Genomic DNA, 19,730 nt, shown 5'->3' with positions numbered 1-19,730 from the left:
TGATAGGCCAATGATAAGGAAGCTAGGCTCTGAAAAATAAAGCCTGGTCTTTTCTATTAAGTAACTTTTGCTTTGTAAGAACTCACTATAAGTAGCTTCTTATAAAAACCAAATAGCTTTGAACATATAATGCTCTTCGCCATTAATACCTTTGATACAAGAGTTTGGGAAACGGTCCTCATTTTGCAGCTCTAAAAATGTAACTTTCAAGTTAAATTGCATTGCATTTGAGTAATATCTTCTTTTATAATCTAATATCAGTCTGTAAGAATCCCTTACCTGTCCCCTCACATCTCCATGAAGGTGATGATTTATAAATATAACTTACTGCAGGACAATCATTAAGGTCATGAAGCGACAGTAGCCATAGATACTTCTGTAATTATTTTAACATTGGTTCAACCTAACAGAGGGTGACATCTTTAATATGTGTATGTGTCTTGGTCTCTGACTTAACTGTCATGATTAAGCAGCTAACATATATTCTGGCCTCAAGGGTTAAAAAGTGACTGGATTAAAACTAGTTATATTCCCCTGCTGGCTGGACATGTTTCACATTCTCTACCTCTGGCCTGCAGCTCTACTGCTCCCCATAGTAACAAGACCATTCTTTCCCATCCATTGACTGACCTCCTAAAGCATCATTAGCACACCTCTCCCCTCCAAACTCTACCCACCCCTCAAGTCCTTGCTCCTATTGATTTTTGTCAGCATTTAAAGCCATCTTGGGGTCCGTCAGGGTTCCACAGCAAAGTGCAGTTTGTTTTGTGCGCCAACCCAAACCACAGGGACTCTCCAGCACAGGCAGATGCAGCCCAGGCAAGAAGGGAATCCTATCTGGAAGCCGGATGCCAGCAAGGCTACCGAGCAAAAGGTGGGTTTATAGACACCCATAATTAGAGGCTTCTGCCACTCAATTCTCAGCTAGTTAATGGCAGAAGGATCAATATCTACTTCTGATTTTCATGTACAGCATTATGGCCTTAGTGGGAGACAGGTCTCCGGGGAAGGAGGTATGAGGCAGGAAATGGGTCTTGGAGACAGTGATTCATGGCCAAGATTAATAATTTTATCAGTTTGCCAAATTATTTCCCTAATTGTACTCGAAACTCTCGTTTTATTTCACCGACTTTGTCTTTTTCCTAACAAGACCACTCATCTTGAAGTCAGAAACAGAGGAAGTCCGAAACAGAGAAAATGATTATGTGGAGAAATTTAAGGAATACATGTGGGGTTGAGTTATGCAAACAGAGGAGGGTCCGTTTGAAATGATATTCCCTGGGCTTATCCACACTCAGCCAGGGTGATTACTGAACTCCAAAACAGAATGAAGATAGACAGTATTAGATTCTGCAAACATGACTCTAGGACTCTAAGTGTTCCCATGTGTCATTTTCTTTTTGTTTTCTTCCTGGGAAAATACCAAGGGAGCCAGATTCTTATCATTCAAATGCAAAAAGTAAGTTTTAACATACAGTATTCTAATAGAATTTTTTTCAGAACCAAGCCAAGAATCTCATTTACAGAGAAGAAAAAAGTAAAAATAGGCAACAAAATATTTTAATATAGAATTTATGCATAGAGTGGAATTATTTTGTGAAAGTATGTGATAAATCCAATGTTGTATTTTTAAAAAATCTGAAAAATATAATGAAATACTGTATCCAGTTAGGTTAGGACACTAGCCATACTATATTGACTCACATATTCCTTCTTTGATACAGATATTAATCTTCAAATTACGTTCTCACATTCTTTTTTCATCACAGAAAAGTCACCCTTTTTTAATTTTACACAAATCCCTAATACTGCTCAAAGAATACAAAGTCATGTGCTTCCAGGGTAGAAAAGTTTCTGTCATCTTTAAGAACCACAGAGATCTGTCTTTACCAAATATGCCCACAACTGTACAGAAACTTCCATGATCCCGAGCCAGAGCTGACATCCACAGTTCTTTGAAACACCACTTATTAAGCACCTCTATAAGCCAGGCACTGTGCTAAGAGCATATTTAGATACAGGTGTCCCTCTGACCTAACAGCAACTCTACGGGTAAATATTATCATCCCATTTTATAGATGTAACAACTGAGACTTGAAGTTAAGCAAGTTGCCCAAGGTCACATGGCTTGCAAATGGTGAACGGGACAGGAATTCTAGGTGAGGTCTGGCAGATGATAAAGGCTCTTCTCCTTGAAACTACAAGGTCAGCTTAACCCTGACATATAAACCTCCTGATCTTGACCTCATTCATTAGGAACCACTTTATCTTTGTGGAATCCAAAGCTTACACAGATTGCTGGTGTAAAATGCAAGCTAATACATTTTGCAGATTTAATAAAGGAATATATATATAATAAAGAAGTTAGATGCACCCAGTAAATTATACACTAGAATCACATATAAAGACAGGTATGAAATTCCATTCAGTTGAACCACTGAATGGAAGTATGTGTAGCCCACAGCAGCCAAAAAGATTTGCCCTGACACAATACATCCTCATAACAGAAGATCAGGTCTAGGCTTTGAGGGGTCCGATGCAGGCCACTCACAATGCACCTTGGCGCACACTCATGCCTGCGTGTGGCCTCCCGTGGGGATTGTACCTGAGCAGAAGCTGTTGCTGCTAATGGTCCTCGCGGAGCGCCCCGAGCTGCTGGGGTTGAACTCTCTGCTCTCTTCCTCAGAGAAGGGAGACTCAGAGGCGGGGGACACTTTGTGCTGTTGTTGGGGCAGATGGGGTCGAAGAATCAAACGGGGAATTCGGCTTCGGGAAATCTCCTTCTCATGATGCTGCACTCTCTGCTCCTTCTCAAAATTGGATATCAAAAAGAAAACAAAAGGAAATTTGTTTCCCCTCTGAATTCCTATCTTTAGTCCTTCTAGGCTCAATTTCTAAGAACTCACATTTCTGAATACTGAATCTTCACACTAGACCTATCTTAGTCACTGATATGAGCTCCAAAACTCTGTCAATGAGTTAAACTTAATCTACTAAAAAGTATTCATGCAGATATACGTGAACAGACAGACAGACACACACACACACACACACACACACACACACCCGAGTTGGAAGGTCATTCCACACTCCTGTGCCACTCCTAACTCTCCTTCCCACTTGGCTTTTTCTGTCACATCCGACACTGCCTTATTGCTTGATTTTTCTCTAGACTTCCATTTTGCTTTCCCTGAATTAGCTATGAATATCTGACTTCTGTTTTCCTCTCTCCTTACAAAGTAGATCCGGATACCTGAAACAATCCTTTCTTGTTAGATCACACTGCCTTATCTTTCAAATCCCTCCTCTTCCCGCCAGGATCTTAATTATTCATTAATATCCTGGTAGACAAGGCTTGTTGCCAACAGGAGAGCAAACAAAAATCCAATACCCAGTAAGATGGCTCCACCTTTTACAGCATGTTTAGCTTTTGTTTCCCTGACAGGACACCCATGAGAAGAGATATTTTTCTCTTCTCTTAAAAGCACACTAGATAGAGAGGATCATGCTTTGATAAAAATGTGTAAAAAGTAACACATGGGCACTGCTTTTCAGATTTAAAAGTGCTTTCCAAACCATTATCTCATTTGATCCTTACAGTCCAGGCCACAGAAAGGACACTAGTTTGTGTCCCTGTTTACAGATGAGGAAACTGAGGCTAAGAGATGTTAGTTACCACATTGCATCACATCAACTAGAAGAACAGGACTGGAGTCCAGTGCTTTTCAGGGTCACCACCACCCAGCCTTATTAAAATGGTTTCCTAGGAGGAGCTCTGCAGAGAAACCCTCAGCTCCCTCCAACCTCTGCAGTTGAAAAAACAGCTTTGGATTAGGTAACAAACACTATTTTGAAACATGACCTCCTGCTCATTTCCACAGGGAGGGCTGCTGCCTAAGTAAACACTCTTGGGAGGCCAGCAAGTGCAGGAATTGAGGGGAAAGCCCCAGCCGCAGGGAACCCCTGGGGTTCCTCCCCATTTCACCTCATTCCAGGGGTGAAAGCCACACCCAGTCCTTGGATTTGCGCTGCACAGCAGACACCCGGCAGGTATCACAAGTCAGCCACGAGCTGGGCATTCTGCAGCCCCCGAACCGAGGCTGGGTCACCGATAAGCTTACTTCAATCACCATTACACCAAATCCTTTTTATTCGCTCACACATCCAGGACATCCATTGGGAGCTAGATTCCAAACTCCCAATTCCGGGAGATCGGATTAACCCTCCAAGTCAATTTTTAAAATCCTGCTGTCAAACCCGCAGTCTTTTCCTCCTGTGCCACCTTCCCTTCTTCTGACTCCCATCACTTGAGCAAATGCCCTTCTGCGTTCTCATCCTGTCCACCGCCTCTGGCTCCCCTTCACCCCGACTCCAGATGCCACCCCCCAGCTCTCACCTACCACTTCGAGCCCCGCAGTGCCCACATTCCGGCTCCCTCCGGCGCCCCCACGACGTGTGACTTCGCTTCTTACCTTGGTTTCACGGAGGGGCCCCATCGCGTAGCTGCCAGCCGGCTCCCCGCGCCGCCGCCGCCGCCGCCCAGGAGGAGGCACCTGCGTGCACCGGAGCGAGGAGACAGCGCTTAGGCGCGCGGGCTTGCTGATGCTGCGGGGCCCCAGCGCCGCCTGGGTCCGCGCTCGGCTCGCAGGCGCGCCCAGCCGCCCCGCCCCGGCCAGACACGTGGTGTGGCCGCCGCCGCCGCCCGCGGTGGCTCCCAGGGCGCCGCCTCCTCCCCGGAACGCCCTCACCTGCCCGCCCCAGGGTGGGTCCTCCGCGTTTCCCACCAGCCCGATTGCACCGCGGGCACGTCCCCCACACCCGCCCCCAGTTCCGCGCGCCCCTCCCTCTCTGCAGAACCCGACGCACTGGGGGCTGGCGGGGCTCGCAGCATCCCCAGCTGCCCGACGCCCTGTTTTTGGCGCCTGGCATCGGGCTTAAAAGGGGTGCGCGTCGTATTAAAGAGCTGGGAAAAGCTGCCACTCCAAGGCCAAAATGGGGAAAGGGAAAGTTTTCCCTTCCCGGCTCCTCCCAGAGTCTCGGTTTTAAGTCAATATACAGCTCCCCACAATTACCTCGCCCGAGAGAGACGGGGCGGGTTCCTCTCCACCCGGACCCCAGCCAAGCCACTGCTGCAGAACTGACACAGCAACTAGGTTCCCGGATCTCAAAGGCTGCGATTCTCCTGAGGGATCTGCATCAGTAGGGCCTTCCTGGGCTTGCCAGCCTGGCGCTGGCGCCGAGGAAAGATCGGGCGGTTCCCCGGCTCTGGGAAAGCCGGCTGGCAGGGGCCCCAGCCGCCTTTGCTCTTTGCTCAGCAGGCGCGGGCTTTGGGCAGAACTCTGCGCCTGAACTCAAACCCCAGTCCAAGGCAGAACTCCACTGAGTGGAGCTGAGTGCTTATATACCTAGAACTCCTCTCTGAACTTACAGCTTATCCTCCTTTAAATGGGGGGTAATGTTAATAATAATAATACCTACCTCGGGGTGGCTGTCAGGATTAGGCTGATGACGCCTAAACAGCTGTACCCAGCTGTACCTTTCCAAAGGGCAGTTAAGCCACAACCAAGTGGTGCATATAATATTTGCTATCTCTCTTACAGAGTGGCAGAAAAACCAAGTTAAGGCAGACAAAAATGTGTTGAAAGAAGTTCAAAAACCTGTCCAACACCATTAGCATGGGGATGCACTGGTTGGGTCATGAACCTTGTATTACATGGGGTACACTTAAATCTTATCTGGTGATGGAATTTAACATCTATAATTACTTATATGGCCTTTACTTGGGGTGTGAGAGTACGCTAAACGGCCATGTGGGAGGAACTGTCTGATCCTTACTGCCTAGTGTCCCGACTGGAAAGACTATCGCCTTGAAATGTGTATCTGAAATTCTACTATCTCCATTTGCACTCCAGACAGCATTTTGCTGAATCCTCAACTCTCAAGTATAGGAATGTGGAAAGATTCTTGGTTTCACTAATCAGAGGATCTGTGAAGCCATCAGCCTTCTTCCTATACTTTCAGACATTTTGTTCCATACCTTTTCAATGTACTTAGCGAGGTTTATCTGTGAGGTTGGAAATCTTAAACATTCTTTATTCAGAGGGAAGGTGTGTTAATTCACACTTTGTGTACCCATAGCTGTCTCTGATACAGTCTTCAGGAAAGTGATGGTTCAAATAATTCATAAAATTATTTGACTATGAAATATTGCCCCCAAATTATAAGCTTAAGAAAATATCGTGAGTAGGAATAAACTGTTAGGGTTAAAAGGTGCTTCAGTGTTGAGAGTTAAAAATTGAGTACGATATGACCCAGCAATCCCACTCCTAGGTATCTACCCAAAGGCCACAAAACCCTGATTCAAAAAGATACCTGCACCCCCACGTTTATTGCTGCTTTATTTTCAATTGGACAGACATGGAAACAGCCCAAATACCCAAAAGTGGATGACTGGATTAAAAAGATGTGGTACATATACACAATGGAATATTACTCAGCAACCAAAAAAATAATAATAATAAGCACATGCCTTTGCAGCAACATGGATGGAGATGGAAAAGATCATGCTTAGTGAAATAAGCCAGAAAGAAAAGGAAAAAGAATGAATGGTTTCACTTATAGCAGGAGTAAAGGACCAGCCAAGAAAATACTACTAATAATGAACAGCTATATACCAGAGACATTTTATGGGGGGTGGAGTGAGGAATGGGATCAAAAACAGTGGGGGGAGGGAAATGCACTGGACTATAGTGATGGCACACAGGTGCTTTGGTGTTGGGAGGCCCACGAGGATTGCAACTGAGATGGAAAAATGCACAAAATGATGTAAAAATAAACTATTGTATTATTTAAAAAAAAAATACAGGTTCTTAAGAGCAGGCAGAGCTTTCACTGAGCAGGTCAAGGCAGAGATTCATGTGGTTCCTGCAGGGCAGAACCCACAAGTGATGTACATGTGGCTGTAGAAATGACACCTCGAATCTGATCACGTTTGTCCACTACTCATTTCCATTCTCTTTATTTCGAGCCTAGTTTAAACTGCAGGCATCCTGATGGTTTAAAATTTTTCTACAAGGCCTTTCTATAAAGCCACGTCGAGCCATGCTTCTTCATTAAAACTCACTAATGGCTCCTCAGTTGTTTAACAAGTAAGATTCAAACTCCTTAGTATGACACAAAGGCCTTTCATGATCTGACCATGTTCAGCTCTCCAGTCTCATTTTCTGCCACCCTCTTCTGCTGTCAACCCTTCGCTACCATTACTCTCCCCCTCACAGTCCCTCTATGTATTCATGGATCTCCCTTAACATCTAGAACTTTCAGTTCCCTGTTCATGTTTTCTTTTCCTCTAGTCTGTTGCACATGCTTGGTATCTTTGTCTAGAGCTTTTCTTCCCTCCCGATCCATTCATCCTCCTCAAACCCCTAAAGCTATACTATGTTTCATTATAGAGACAACTTCTTCCAAGAAACCTCCCTAGGACCCCAAGGAAGTTCCTCATTGCCCCTTTTTATAATTCCAGGACACCTGTGTTTAATTGACCCCAAGAGAGCTGTTAAAATTTGTATCAGAATTCACTGTCAATATTTGTGTATGTTTACCAGGGATGGTAGGCAGCCCCCAGCACAGTCCTGCCTGGTAGTAGGCACTCAATTTGTAACAGTCACAGGAATAAGTGCATAAAGGAGTCCATCCTATAAACTCTCTGAAGGACCCCTCCATACAGGATAAAAAATTAGACAAAACTTCTGTTTTGAAAATGACTCAGGAAAAGCTGCCTCCAGTGTGCCATTGTATTTGATAAAGGGGTGTGTGCCTAAGAAAATTCAACATGTGTTCAGTGAGAGCTTTTACTGCAGAAGTGCAGGCTCGGTAGGCTGTGCAGTAGCCCCCTGTCACCATAGCAACCCTGCCAGGGAAAAGCTGATGATTTAGTGCTCAAACGTCTCTTAGCTCTGTACTTTTGGAACCCAAGCCTGTTTTTCTGCTGTTCTATAAGGCAAGTTTTACAAATGATAATATCTATGCTGCCTTTAATTTCATTCAAGTGCTTCTCATGTCATTAAGGGATATGTTATAACATTTGCATTGTATCATCAAAGCAACATAATCGAATTCAGCATACTCTATTCATCTTTCATCGGCTTTAAAATGTTCTCATGCATCATTTTCAGTTTCTACTTAAATACTTATTGTCTGGTTTTGTAATTGTGTGGTTTTTCCTTTAACAGTGAATGTAATGTTGATTTTTAGAAATAACAACTGCTGTAGAAAGCTAACCCATAAAGATGATAAATAATAGCCCTTTCCAGCCTTGGAAGGGAACAGAGGAGATGGGGTCTTGTAGATTGGGGAGGGGGAGGAACGAATGTGTGCATGTAATTATGGTCCCAAATGTGTGTTATTTGATAAGTTGTTTGTGTGAAATTTGTAATTTAATGATTCATCCCTTTTATTTGTACAAAACTAGATTTTCTGAGCCTGGGCATATTGGTAACCTTATATGAGACTCACAGAAATCCTGTGAGGTGTATGTGGCCAATCCCTGAAGTCAGACAAGTAATAAAGGACAGGTTTTTATAGATAGGACCCCCTTCCAACCTGCAAACTTCATAGAAAAAACAATACAAATACACTGCCGAGGAGAAAATGTGTGCACCATAATGCCATAATGACCGAGACACCACAGCCCCCATATTCTCTCCTCACTGCTCACCTGCGTCTGCTGGGGGTTTTCTCGGACTCAGTCAGGGCTGACAAAGCACCATCTCCTAATCCTATCAGCTGTGCGAGCCAGTGTCGAGCCAGTGTTGCCGTCTGTTTCAGTGACCCGATGTTGGGTGATCTGCTCAGCAACAAGGAGCAGCTGACGTGTTTTGCCACACGTCATGAAGAAAAGAAGCTGCATTCTGGGGCATTCTGGGATTTTTGTGTGGTGGGGTGGAGACCCATATTTTTCTTACCAGGGAGAGAGCTGCCTGTTTCCCCGTACATAAGAGCATGTGTGAGTGATCAACGCTCCTCTTATCATGTGTGTTATTGTTACTATATGGTTACGGGATTTGGCTGTTCTAAACTGTACTGAGTAGAATTCTGCCAGAATACTCCCTGAGGAGGGGGCCCAGAGAGCACGGGGCAGAGAGAAGGATGGGAAAGCTGAGGCAAGGCCGGCTGAACCCCTCACTGGGTTTAGACTGTGCCAATGACCTCTACTCTGCTAATGAATTTTCAGTCAGACACAAAGCAAGTGAAGAACAGGAATTAAGGGAAGGTCCAGATGAGGAGTCAGAGGTTGGGGGTTGGGCGCTTTGAAGGATGGAAGAGGTGCAGTCTCCTGTTTGCCTAATGTGGACTCGGACATGATGTCATCCTCCAAAAAACGCTTTTGCCTCTGTGGTCTTTTGTCCATCTGCGTGAACAGGGAAAGATGCCAGTCAAAGACATAGGTATAATGATTGTGTTAAATCAGGGACACAGGGTTGGACAGGTGGGTACATAGTTACAGGGAAAGTGTGATTGAAATGGAGATGCTCTGGAAAGTGTGAGTCTACAGGTTGCCATCCAGGTATCAGAAACTTAGTCTTGACATTTACCTAATGAAATATTTCCAATGACTGGATAAGACAGGGGAGATGTGTGGGTGTGCAGGACTTAGAGACAGGCAAAGGAAGTTATTTGTGAAGTAGGCATAGAGAGGCCTAAGTCCAGAGACTGAATTCTGGGCTTAAGAGAAGAGCATTTTACTCTTCCAAGAGACTAGAAGGGATGAGAAAGGCAGGGCAGGAGAACGCTATCAGAAGTCAGTGAGAAGAGGATGGGGGGGGGCCTGACCCCCTTTTCAGGCATGGCAGGGACAGAGCAAGTATCCAAGACTGGAGGTCATAAGAAATTCATTCAGCACCCACAGCAACTGAAGCTTAGACAAGAAACTTATATAATCTGTGTTCTCAGAAAGCAGATCTGTGACTAGATTTGAATGACCTGAAAAGTCTAGAATTTATATCATTTGCTTCCATGATTCTGTACTTGTCTTCCCTTCACTTTCTAGTAAAGAATCCTTCCTCTTCTTCTTCTTATGACGATGATGATGTTTAATAGCTCTGCCTTTATGTCTGCTAAAGGATGGGGGGGTGGGTTGGGAGCAAAGGTTTTTAGACTGTCTGCTCAATGGGAAAAGAGCAGTATTGCATGAAATGGAGCATAGCGCCTCTACAGGCCAACTACTATGCCAGTAGTGACAGTGACAGAGCCCAGGGGAGCCAGGAAGCACCAGGCCAGCCAGACTGCTGCCGGTAGGGGTCCAAGGTGGGGGAGGGGGGGAGTAGGGGTTACCTCTGCAGTTGTACAGCTGAGAACGGTTTTGATTGCTGTTTTATTTCCATCTGCTAAGCCCTTCCTGTGAACCATTTTCCTTTTCCACCTGAAATCTTGGGAACTAGTGACAGATTTCAACCTTGCTATATAAGTGGCGCTCCTCTCTAAAATCCCTAGGAAAACAAATTCCAGGATTTGGGAAGTGCCCTAGGTAGTTTCATCTGTCCATGTGTCCTCTCTAGCTATATAGAGAATGCTGTTTATTCAAAGAGGGAAAGAAAGAGTTTTAATAAAAAAAAAGGAATTAAACCTATAGCATCACATTTTAGAAAATAAACAACACTATTACTCATCATTTCATTACCCTAACATCAATTATTCATATTCCTTCTGTTAGTGTTTTTGTATATTTGCTTTCAGGGTTATCTACTATATATATATACATATATATATATTCATATATTTATACACACACACACACACATATATACATATATTATAGCACAGTTGAGTTGAGAATAAAATTCTAAGTGACATATAACATCGGGGCCTTTTGATGCCACAACATCTGGTTGTTTTTGTATGGCTATGACAGGTTCACATGTCCACTGTTTCTCCATGAAGTTACTCACCTCTGTCCTCTCATTGGGCACACTGGGGACACTACTGGAACCTAAATTTCAGCAGCACAAAGATGGCTTCCCAGGTTCTTGGCCCTGGTGGCCACTGACAATGTCAAAAACTTCAGAAATGTGCAGAATAAGCACATCTGAGACAGGAGAGATGACCTCAACTCCAAGGGTGGTAGAAAGACACCTGTATCTCTTTCTGTTGCAAAGCCTGGCTACTGGCTTACATGATGTCACATTGATTCAAGGAGAAGCAGGAAGTGAAATCAGTTTCTCAAAGTGCAAAGAGAAGAATGAAAACAGAGAAATGTAGTTTCATATATAGATTTTCAAGTCCCAAAAGCCTCAATGTTGGGCCTTCTTTGCCCCTTTCTGATGGTGTGACTTTAGGTAAATGGTTAACTCTTTTAGTACTTAGTACATGGTCAGGGCATGGTGAAAAAAGTGAAAAGGAAGGACAGAAAGAAGGAAGGGAATGAAGGAAGATCAAGTTGCACCAGTTAATGTCTTTGGGCAAATTAACTTCTCTGATCCTCATTTTCTCACCTATAAACTGGGTTTAATAACAGTAATTAGTTTGTAATACTGTTGTGGAGATTAGACAAGAATACAGGTAAACCCTACCATTGATGTGGCACGTGGTTAGAGTGTAATGGGTACCTCTCTCCCTTGGGATCAACCACCATCATTGCCTGCTTGCTTTTTTCACTTCTCATGATAAAGATTTTCACTTTAACTTCCACACAGAGAAATAGTATATTTTTCCCAAAACGACTTAGAAGAGATAAAGGAAATGAAATTTTCATTTAAAAAGATGTTAATATAACATTCCTTTCCAAAGGTAGATTGAAGAGGTAGGAAGCATGATAAATGGCCTGGTACCTGTCATCCACTCATTCTTACTCCATCCACATTTATGCCATTCCTATTTTGAGCCACTCATTGGCTCAGACACTACTTTCAGTGTTCAGAGAGGAAGCATTTCCTGTCCTCAAGTATCTCACAATCTAATAGAGCTGTGGACAGCTCATCAGTTCTACACTATTTCAGGGTTCCAGCACTGTGACTGATGGATGCACTCAAGCTTGCCAGTGCCAGAGTCAGGGGCAATCCTGAGGCTTCCAGGAGTGTTTTGAGGTGAATTTTGAAGGATGACTAGGTCTTATTATGATTTTAATTCCTTCAAATTTCTTTTCTCTTTATCTCTCCTTCTGGTCTCTCACCCTCCCTTCTCTTTCTCTCCCTTCACTTTTATGTCCTTCCTTGCCTTCCTCACCCTCTCTCTTTTTCCACTCAGAGATTTCTGCTGTTCCACATGCCGGTCATCAATGGACAGGAGCAGAGAGGAGCTTTGAGTTTTGCCCTTGAAGCTTTATTGTCTGAATTGTAATCTTTGGGGGGAAAGGGGATTTTTTTTCTCAGTTTTTACCTAGCACAGTACCACGGACAGTAATCTGGTGTTTCAAGCAAAAGCTGGTCAGCAGTATTAGTTGCAATTTCAACAACACCATGTTATACTGCCACCTATTGGTTCACTAGTAAATTTTCTTTTGACTTGTTTAGCAACAAAGCAAGTTTTAACAAAGCTTAGTATTGCCTTTGTTCAAACTTAAGACTTCTCAGAAACCTTTCTAAGGTTAAGACTACATACCACAGAATACCAGTGAATAGAAGCATTATTCCTTGTATATGGGGTAATAAGAAAATGGTGGCCTGATAGACGATGGTGCAAACTCTTCTCACTAAGCTACTTTAGTCAAGCAATATCTGACTTTGTATTCTAGTTTGTAACATGTCAGTATATTTCTATTTCATAATTTAGTTTTGAAGTGGCTAAGCCACTTACTAAAAAAAAAAAAAAAACCAACACAGTTCTACAAACTAAGGATTCAGGGGTAGGTTTCTTGTCATCTCACTTCTTCTGTTCCTTAACCCATTATGACCCTGATGAGGGTGAAAAATGTGATTCAGTTTTAATGGAACACTCAGATAAATCCTTTAAAACAAGAATAGTAGTTGTATTCTGACAATCTTTACCCTATTTATTCCTGGGTCTCTCTTTCAAATTAATAAACTTTATGTATTTTTGAGCAATTTTAAATTACAGAAAAATGAAGCAGAAAATAGACAGTTCCTCTATACTCCCTCACCAAAGGTTATTTTTTCTCTTTGGACAGAATCTATTCCCTGTCTTCGTGGTTAGTTAGTATGATTATACTCTACTGCTAAAGAATCTGCAAATAAGTACCTATCCAAAAGATCTACACTCCTGACCTCTTACTAGCTCTACTTAAGACTCCCACCTGTTTGGTTTGCATCCAAACACTTCAAAATCTCCATGGTCACCCAACATCAAGACTTTTGGCTCTTTCTGGATCACCTTACCAGGACTCTCTCCTTACCAGGACTCTCTCCTTGGACATGAAACTGAGCACAGGGTAGGATCCACAACTTTATACAAGAGTGGCTCCATTAGCACTAAGTGTTTGGGGTCTTTACACTACTTGTTATTTAATTTATGCTCCCTCGTCAGTAGTCTCCCCCCACCAACCTCCACAGGGTCCATCTGAAACTTCCACACTCAGATGTATCTGCCTACTGCCTCTGAACTCATGTGCAGTTTCCCTTTTATCCTGATTGACAAACAAAATAGAACTATCAAAATAACACTCTAAATCTCTTGTCTCCGGGTCTTTAAATTCACCTGCCTGCAAGTTATCTTTTCCATTCATTTCTTGTTCTTTAGAATGAAGGTCACCCCTCTTCTTCTAGTCAAGAGTCATTCCTTGACCTGAGCTTTGGAACTTATCCTTTCCCACTTCTCAAGAGAAATCATTCCATCAGTTAGTCACTCCTTCTAACTGCAGGTTTCTATCAACAGTTCCTTATCTGTAAAATGGAATAATCACGGTGCCTACCTTGCAGGGTTTTGAAGAACATCCAAGTAGTTAACACAGTTGAAAAACTTGGAAGTATGTTTAATATATATTGAGTGTTCAGGAAGTGTTAGATGATCTTATTAGTTATTATCCCCCCTTTTATTTTTAAAGATTTATTTATGTATATAGAACTGGGGTACAGGACAGAGGTGCAGGGGCAGTGAGAGGATTCACCAGAGACAGAATGTGGAGCAGAACAGGTCGACTGATGAAGTACACTGCTAAGGGGAGCAGCAGACAGGTCAGGAGAGGTCTGCCATACCATGTGGGTCAATTCCCTGGCCAGGAATCGAACTCATGCTGAAGTGGCTTTAGCTTCTCAACGCTGTGTTTTAAGCAGTTGTGCCACCAGGGAGAGCACTATTATCCCTTTTTTGATAACTTTGATCTGCTTTCAATCAGATACTTCACATGGGCATTTAAACATGCTGAGACTTTTCTTTACAAAATAAGCAACTCTCTTAAACTCTGTTATCTTTCTAGTGTGATTCAGATGCTTCTCCCCATACATCATGAAAAAGAGTATTTCTATTCACATCTGACACTCTTACTGCCTCTTCACCCATTCACCCCACTTAGTGATATGTACCCACCTATCCATCAAGCAGCTCTTGCCCAAAGCCACAAATTACTTCCATGTGGTTTAATCTAATGATTTGTTTTGATCTTAATTTTGACTTCTCATCAGCCTTTGGCATAATTAAATGCTTTCCTTACTTAGCGTTTCCTGCTGTATTTTCCTACTTCTCAGGACTCGTTCAGGTCATTTCTTAAATTTGTGATCCTTCCTTCCTAGCCCTGACGTCTTGTTTTCATCCTACTTCCCCCCTTAGGGCCTCTCTCTCCCACCAGTTGTTTCAGTTATAGTATCTAGCAGTTCCTGAGCCTTACCCTAGCCCCAGCTGCAAGGCCTCGGGGTTCACCAAGATAAAGTCCTCTCACACTGATATATTTCTCACAAGATTCCCCGACTGAATCCTTACCTTCTTCCTTTGGCCTTCACAATTGTTCCTTCTACATATAATTCTTAAGATCTCAAGTGAGGGTTCTCCCTGGTGGCGCGGCAGGTTTGGGCACTGCACTATATAACTAAGCCAAGCCGTGGCCGCTTTAGAGCGAGTTCGATCCCCGCCCCAGGGGTGACCCTCATGCCGCAGCAGACCTCTCCTGTCTTGCCCGCTGCTCTCCTCAGCAACTTCATAGATCTGCCTATTCTGCTCCCCACTCTATTTCTGTTGAATCTCTTGCAGCCCCTGCACCTCTGGCCTGTATCTCATTTCTGTATACATAAATAAATCTTTTTTTTTTTTTTTAAAGTTCTCAAGTGAAATAATGACATGAGTTGGTATAACTTGAAAAATTTCTGCCAGAGAAAATGCATTCATTTCATCCAATTTATTATAAAATATTAATCTTAGCTTCATTATTTTAATGGACTCTCTTTTGAGAGAGAGGTCAAAGAATTCGATTTTAAAATATTCCCAGGAGTCCTTGCTATGTTTTTTTTTCTTCCTGTTTTCTTCTATCACTTATTTGACTTTTAATATTGAAATACAAAACCATTCTAGATGAAATTTTATTTTTAAAAAGTCACTGGTATTTAATATTTTTAAATATTCATATGATTGAGTTGTTCTAAGCCTTTATTACTATAAAGTCAAGAAAATAGAAATTTTAAAATAGATATATGACCTAGGCAGATCTATTTCAAAGCTTGGTAAGATTTTTTTTTAATCTGGAAAAATTTTACTTCAGAAAGAGAACATTAAAAAACATGACGCTACAAACTCTTTTAAAGTACACTTGAGAGCAGTTTATTTCCTAATGCTTGAAATACTAAGTACAGAATTATGAGTTTATTAAAAACAATGTGCTTATATCACTCACGCTAAACATCTGTTATTTTTGCAGATAGTCAGTTATTATTTTTTCTGCTTATACAATGTCAGTTGTTCTTTTCTGATTTTCATATTTGGCTTTTAAATACACAATAATAGCTAGCTGAAAGTGTTTGAAATATGAACTGTATTCATTGCTAAATATAGTGAGATGAAACAAATAACAATTAGGCAATTCGTGTAAAACTCACAAGTTGTTTTATAGAATTATACTTTTACTGCTGCAAATCTTATCCTTTGAATTCCAGAGTTTTAACAAATAAGTGATGTTATTTATTGGGTCAATATTATCTGAGTCCTACCTTGCTATGTACCCAGAACTCTAGTAAATATTGGGAGCCATTTAAGTAGTTTGCCTTGGTGTAAAGAATAGGCATGGTTTTTTTAATTTCACTCTGTGCCTTCACTGCACAGTGCAATAAGAAAGTTTGGACTGTTATAGAATCACAGAGAACAGAGGCAGAAGAACTCCATCCAAATAGTAAGCCATGCTGTTTAACATACTAAACAATTTTTATTGCTAAAGTAAAATATTTTATACTTTCAGGATAATGACATGACTCAATATTAATAGTTCAATTTCTGGTTTAGACATATTTAGAGATAAATCAAGAAAATAATGACAGAAGAACCTATTTATTAATATCCAGGAGAATTGCTGTATATTTTTATTTTTGAGGAAGAAATGTTGTCAGATGAAAATCAAGTAAATCTTTCTCTCTGGCTGAATCCCTTGAATTCCTTTTTCATAAAGTGCTGCTGCTTTTAGAGCATTAAGTACTAAAATATAATCAATTATTCAGTCTATTTTTGTAATAGTTCTATTATTAAACTTTAGTACATGACAATAACTTATTTATAATTTACAAATATAGTAGGGAAAATAATGCTATAACAAGGGGGGGTTCTGAATAGAAGATTCTATTTTTTTAATCAGCAGGAATATAGTTTTCCTTCAAAAATGGGCTTTTCTGATACTGTTGTTGTTGCCAAAAAGCACTTTGTTTGTTTTGCTGAGGTATATGAAGAGACTGACAATGGGGCCTATGTTGGGCTTTCCATGATTAGGTGTTCAGGCCATTTCTTAGCATTCTATTCCTGTAACCTAACTTCACCTTTTCCTTCTACTATTACCATTGAGACTAGAAATGACTGCAGAATATAAATCATATGAGAAATATTTGGGGATTTGTCTTTGTAGTGATTCAGTACACTGCCAAACTTCTGGCCTAGAGAGCTATGTGAAGCTTTTCAACTTGAAACCTTTGAGCAACCCCATTCTCTAGCCAACTGGGAAGCACCCACATGAATTCACTGAAGCAGGCAGGCCTTCAAAGGGATGATAAACATTTCAAGTTCTTTGACTGCATATTCTTGTAAGCCTTGCTCACCTGTTGGCCATCTATTTATTTTCAGTCTTTTTAAACACTGGTTTACTGCTACCTTATGGAGGATATCCAGCCCCCAAAGTATGATATACATGGTCTCAACTAGCAATTTTATAAATGAGAACTCTTGCCCTAAAAAATTGAATGACTTTACTATCTTCCATTTAGTTTTATCCTAATGAAAAATTCAACCGTTCACTTCCTTTCAGCATTTATCAGAATAGCATTGAGTGTCCCATTTAAGGCCCTTGTCTTGGGGTTAGCACCCAACCTCAAGAGATGACGTGGTATTGAGCCAGTCACACTGCCCTGGAAGATACCACCCTTTGGAGAATGGGTCTAATGTTGCAATGATGAATACAAGCAGCAGGACAAATTTTAGGCTAACTAATAGCCTGAAGGAGCTCTGGGTTCTCATCCTTCTAACTGCATTTGTGATTTTTTTTACTGATTATGCTTTTAAACACAGAAGATACATGAAGGTCGGCGTTGCCTGCCCTGTTTTCTTGAGTGACCCATGCATTCTATCCACTTTTTTTCATTGTTGTGGAAAGGTAGATATATTTATTTATGAATACAAGATCTGGAGTACAGGCCAGAGATGCTGGGGCAGTGAGAGGACTTAGCAGAGACAGAGTGGGGAGCAGAATAGGCAGATTGACGAAGTACTGCTGAGGGGAGCAGCAGGCGGGTCAGGAGAGGTCTGCAGTGCCATGTGGGCCACCTCCTGGGCCGGGGATTGAACTCGCACTGAAGCAGCTGTAGCTAGCTTGCAGTGCTGTGCTCTAACCCCTTGTGCCACCAGGGAGGGCCTCTGCTAGGGTTTTTAATTCACAAAAACAATCTGGGAGTGAACACCACACAAAGACAAGTGTGGGGCAAATGTCAACAAAATCAGTGTTTTAAGTATGGTGAGCTCTGATAAATCTCTAATTCATGACAAAAACAAGGTACTGACATTAGGAAAGTAATTTCCTGCTTGAGAAAGTCAAACGCCTCTCTTCCTTTGGAGATTCAATCAAATGCTGTCACCCATTAAACTAATATGTATGTTATATATGTATCCTCCAACCTCCTAGCTGCACTGAGAGCTACAATCTGTGAGCCTTTTGTATTTACCTGTGGGACCTCTTTTATATATAGTCTTTTTTAAAACAAAGCACTCAAGATATCCAAAAGCACATTAATATTTTACAGTGACCTGAATTGAATACTTATTTATTTATTTATAAAAATGTATTTATTTATGCATACAGAACTGGGGTACAGGCCAGAGCTGCAGGGGCGGTGAAAGGATTCACCAGTGAAAGAGTGGGGAGCAGAATAGGCCGACTGACGAAGTACACTGCTGGGGGGTGCAGTGGGCAGGTCAGTAGAGGTCTGTGGAGCCATGTGGGTCACCTCCAGGGCGGAGATTGAACTCATGCTGAAGTGGCTTTAGCTTCTTAGTGCTGTGCTTCAACCGTCCGTGCCACCAGGGAGGGCCCGGTATAATTGTAGATTAAAATAAAAACCCCATTTCCCTCCAAATCAATAAATAAATTACTTTCTTGCTTTCTTTTTATTCTCTCTTTTTGTTTTCTTTTAGCTATTAGTAAATTAGGAGAAGTCAGTGGATTAGTGACAGTTAAACTAGAAGACTACTATTTATGACTCCTTACTTGTAACCATACGCATGAGCTATGAAAGTACTTTTCAAGTTTTTAAAATTTTAAATGATTCCTCCTGCTGGTGCAATTTCTTCACACTTCATCACATTTCTAAATAAGTGATCATGTAACTGAAGATTTCATGTCCCGAAGGCATAATATCAATACTTCCAAATGCTTCAATTTAAAATACAAAGCAGTTTTATTCACAGTTCCCAATTTTGAACCCACTAAAGACATTCTGGGGGAGAAAGAACTAGAAACCTGCTGTTGTTTTTATTTTCCTAAAATTCTTTTTACTGAGGGCTTGTAGATTTTTTTCTGTTTGCAAAGCATATTTAAAACCCACCAGAAACTGAGTGAATAAGGCACGTTCTTTAAGCTCTGGAAAATCTGCTGCTTTAAAAATGGAAGCTGAGAGCCAGGAAACTGCTGTACTTCTGAATAGTGAACTCTTCTCTAAACACCAGTGTGGCTATGTATAGTTATGAAGACAGCTAACAGCAAAACATAGTCTTTCAAAGCTCAAGGTTTTTTCCCAGGGTATCTAAATGTCAGCATTAGGCCTCTGTTGCATTCTTAGTTGTGGGATGCTGCCCTGTGCCTCTCTGGCATCTACTCACTGCACGCCAGTAGCTTCCTGCATCCTTCCCCCAAAAATGTCTCCAGAGGTTGATATATGTCCTTGAGGGACACCTTTGTTCCTGATTGAGAATCACTGCTCTTTTCAAATCCGAAATCTATTTAAAAATACATTATGAGTTCTAATTTCAGAGTATAAACCCATTAATATTTTCATCTACAAATGTGTTTGCTAAGAGCTGATCGCCTGTGGAAAATGGATTAGAGTCACATAATATTCTCTTGTGCCCTGCCTTATTTAATCTCAATGAACTTATTTTGGTTTTTTTTT

General features: G+C 41.7%; 1 protein-coding gene across 6 annotated transcripts in view; it reads right to left on the bottom strand.

Annotated features, from left to right (window-relative positions):
- SYBU (syntabulin (syntaxin-interacting)) overlaps window positions 1-19,730 on the bottom strand; it is a 91,369-nt gene that overhangs the window by 61,424 nt on the left and 10,215 nt on the right. Inside the window, exons 1-3 of one of the 6 annotated variants that reach the window (XM_004679637.1) lie at window positions 8,717-8,942; window positions 4,473-4,553; window positions 2,606-2,810 (exon numbers count right to left, since the gene is read on the bottom strand). In XM_004679637.1, coding sequence (XP_004679694.1) covers window positions 2,606-2,810; window positions 4,473-4,496 — 229 coding nt within the window. In that variant the 5' untranslated portion in view covers window positions 4,497-4,553; window positions 8,717-8,942. Of the gene's footprint in view, window positions 1-2,605; window positions 2,811-4,472; window positions 4,634-5,072; window positions 5,137-8,716; window positions 8,943-19,730 lie in introns of those variants that run through there. The other 5 variants (XM_004679638.1, XM_012722991.1, XM_004679636.1 and 2 more) reach the window with 5 other exon arrangements.

This window comes from Condylura cristata, unplaced genomic scaffold (assembly GCF_000260355.1).
Source record: "Condylura cristata isolate star-nosed mole 26May11 unplaced genomic scaffold, ConCri1.0 scaffold00009, whole genome shotgun sequence".
Classification (NCBI taxonomy): Eukaryota; Metazoa; Chordata; class Mammalia; order Eulipotyphla; family Talpidae; genus Condylura; species Condylura cristata.
The sequence above is the reverse complement of the archived record's forward strand: the minus strand, read 5'-3'. Positions and strand labels throughout refer to the sequence as shown.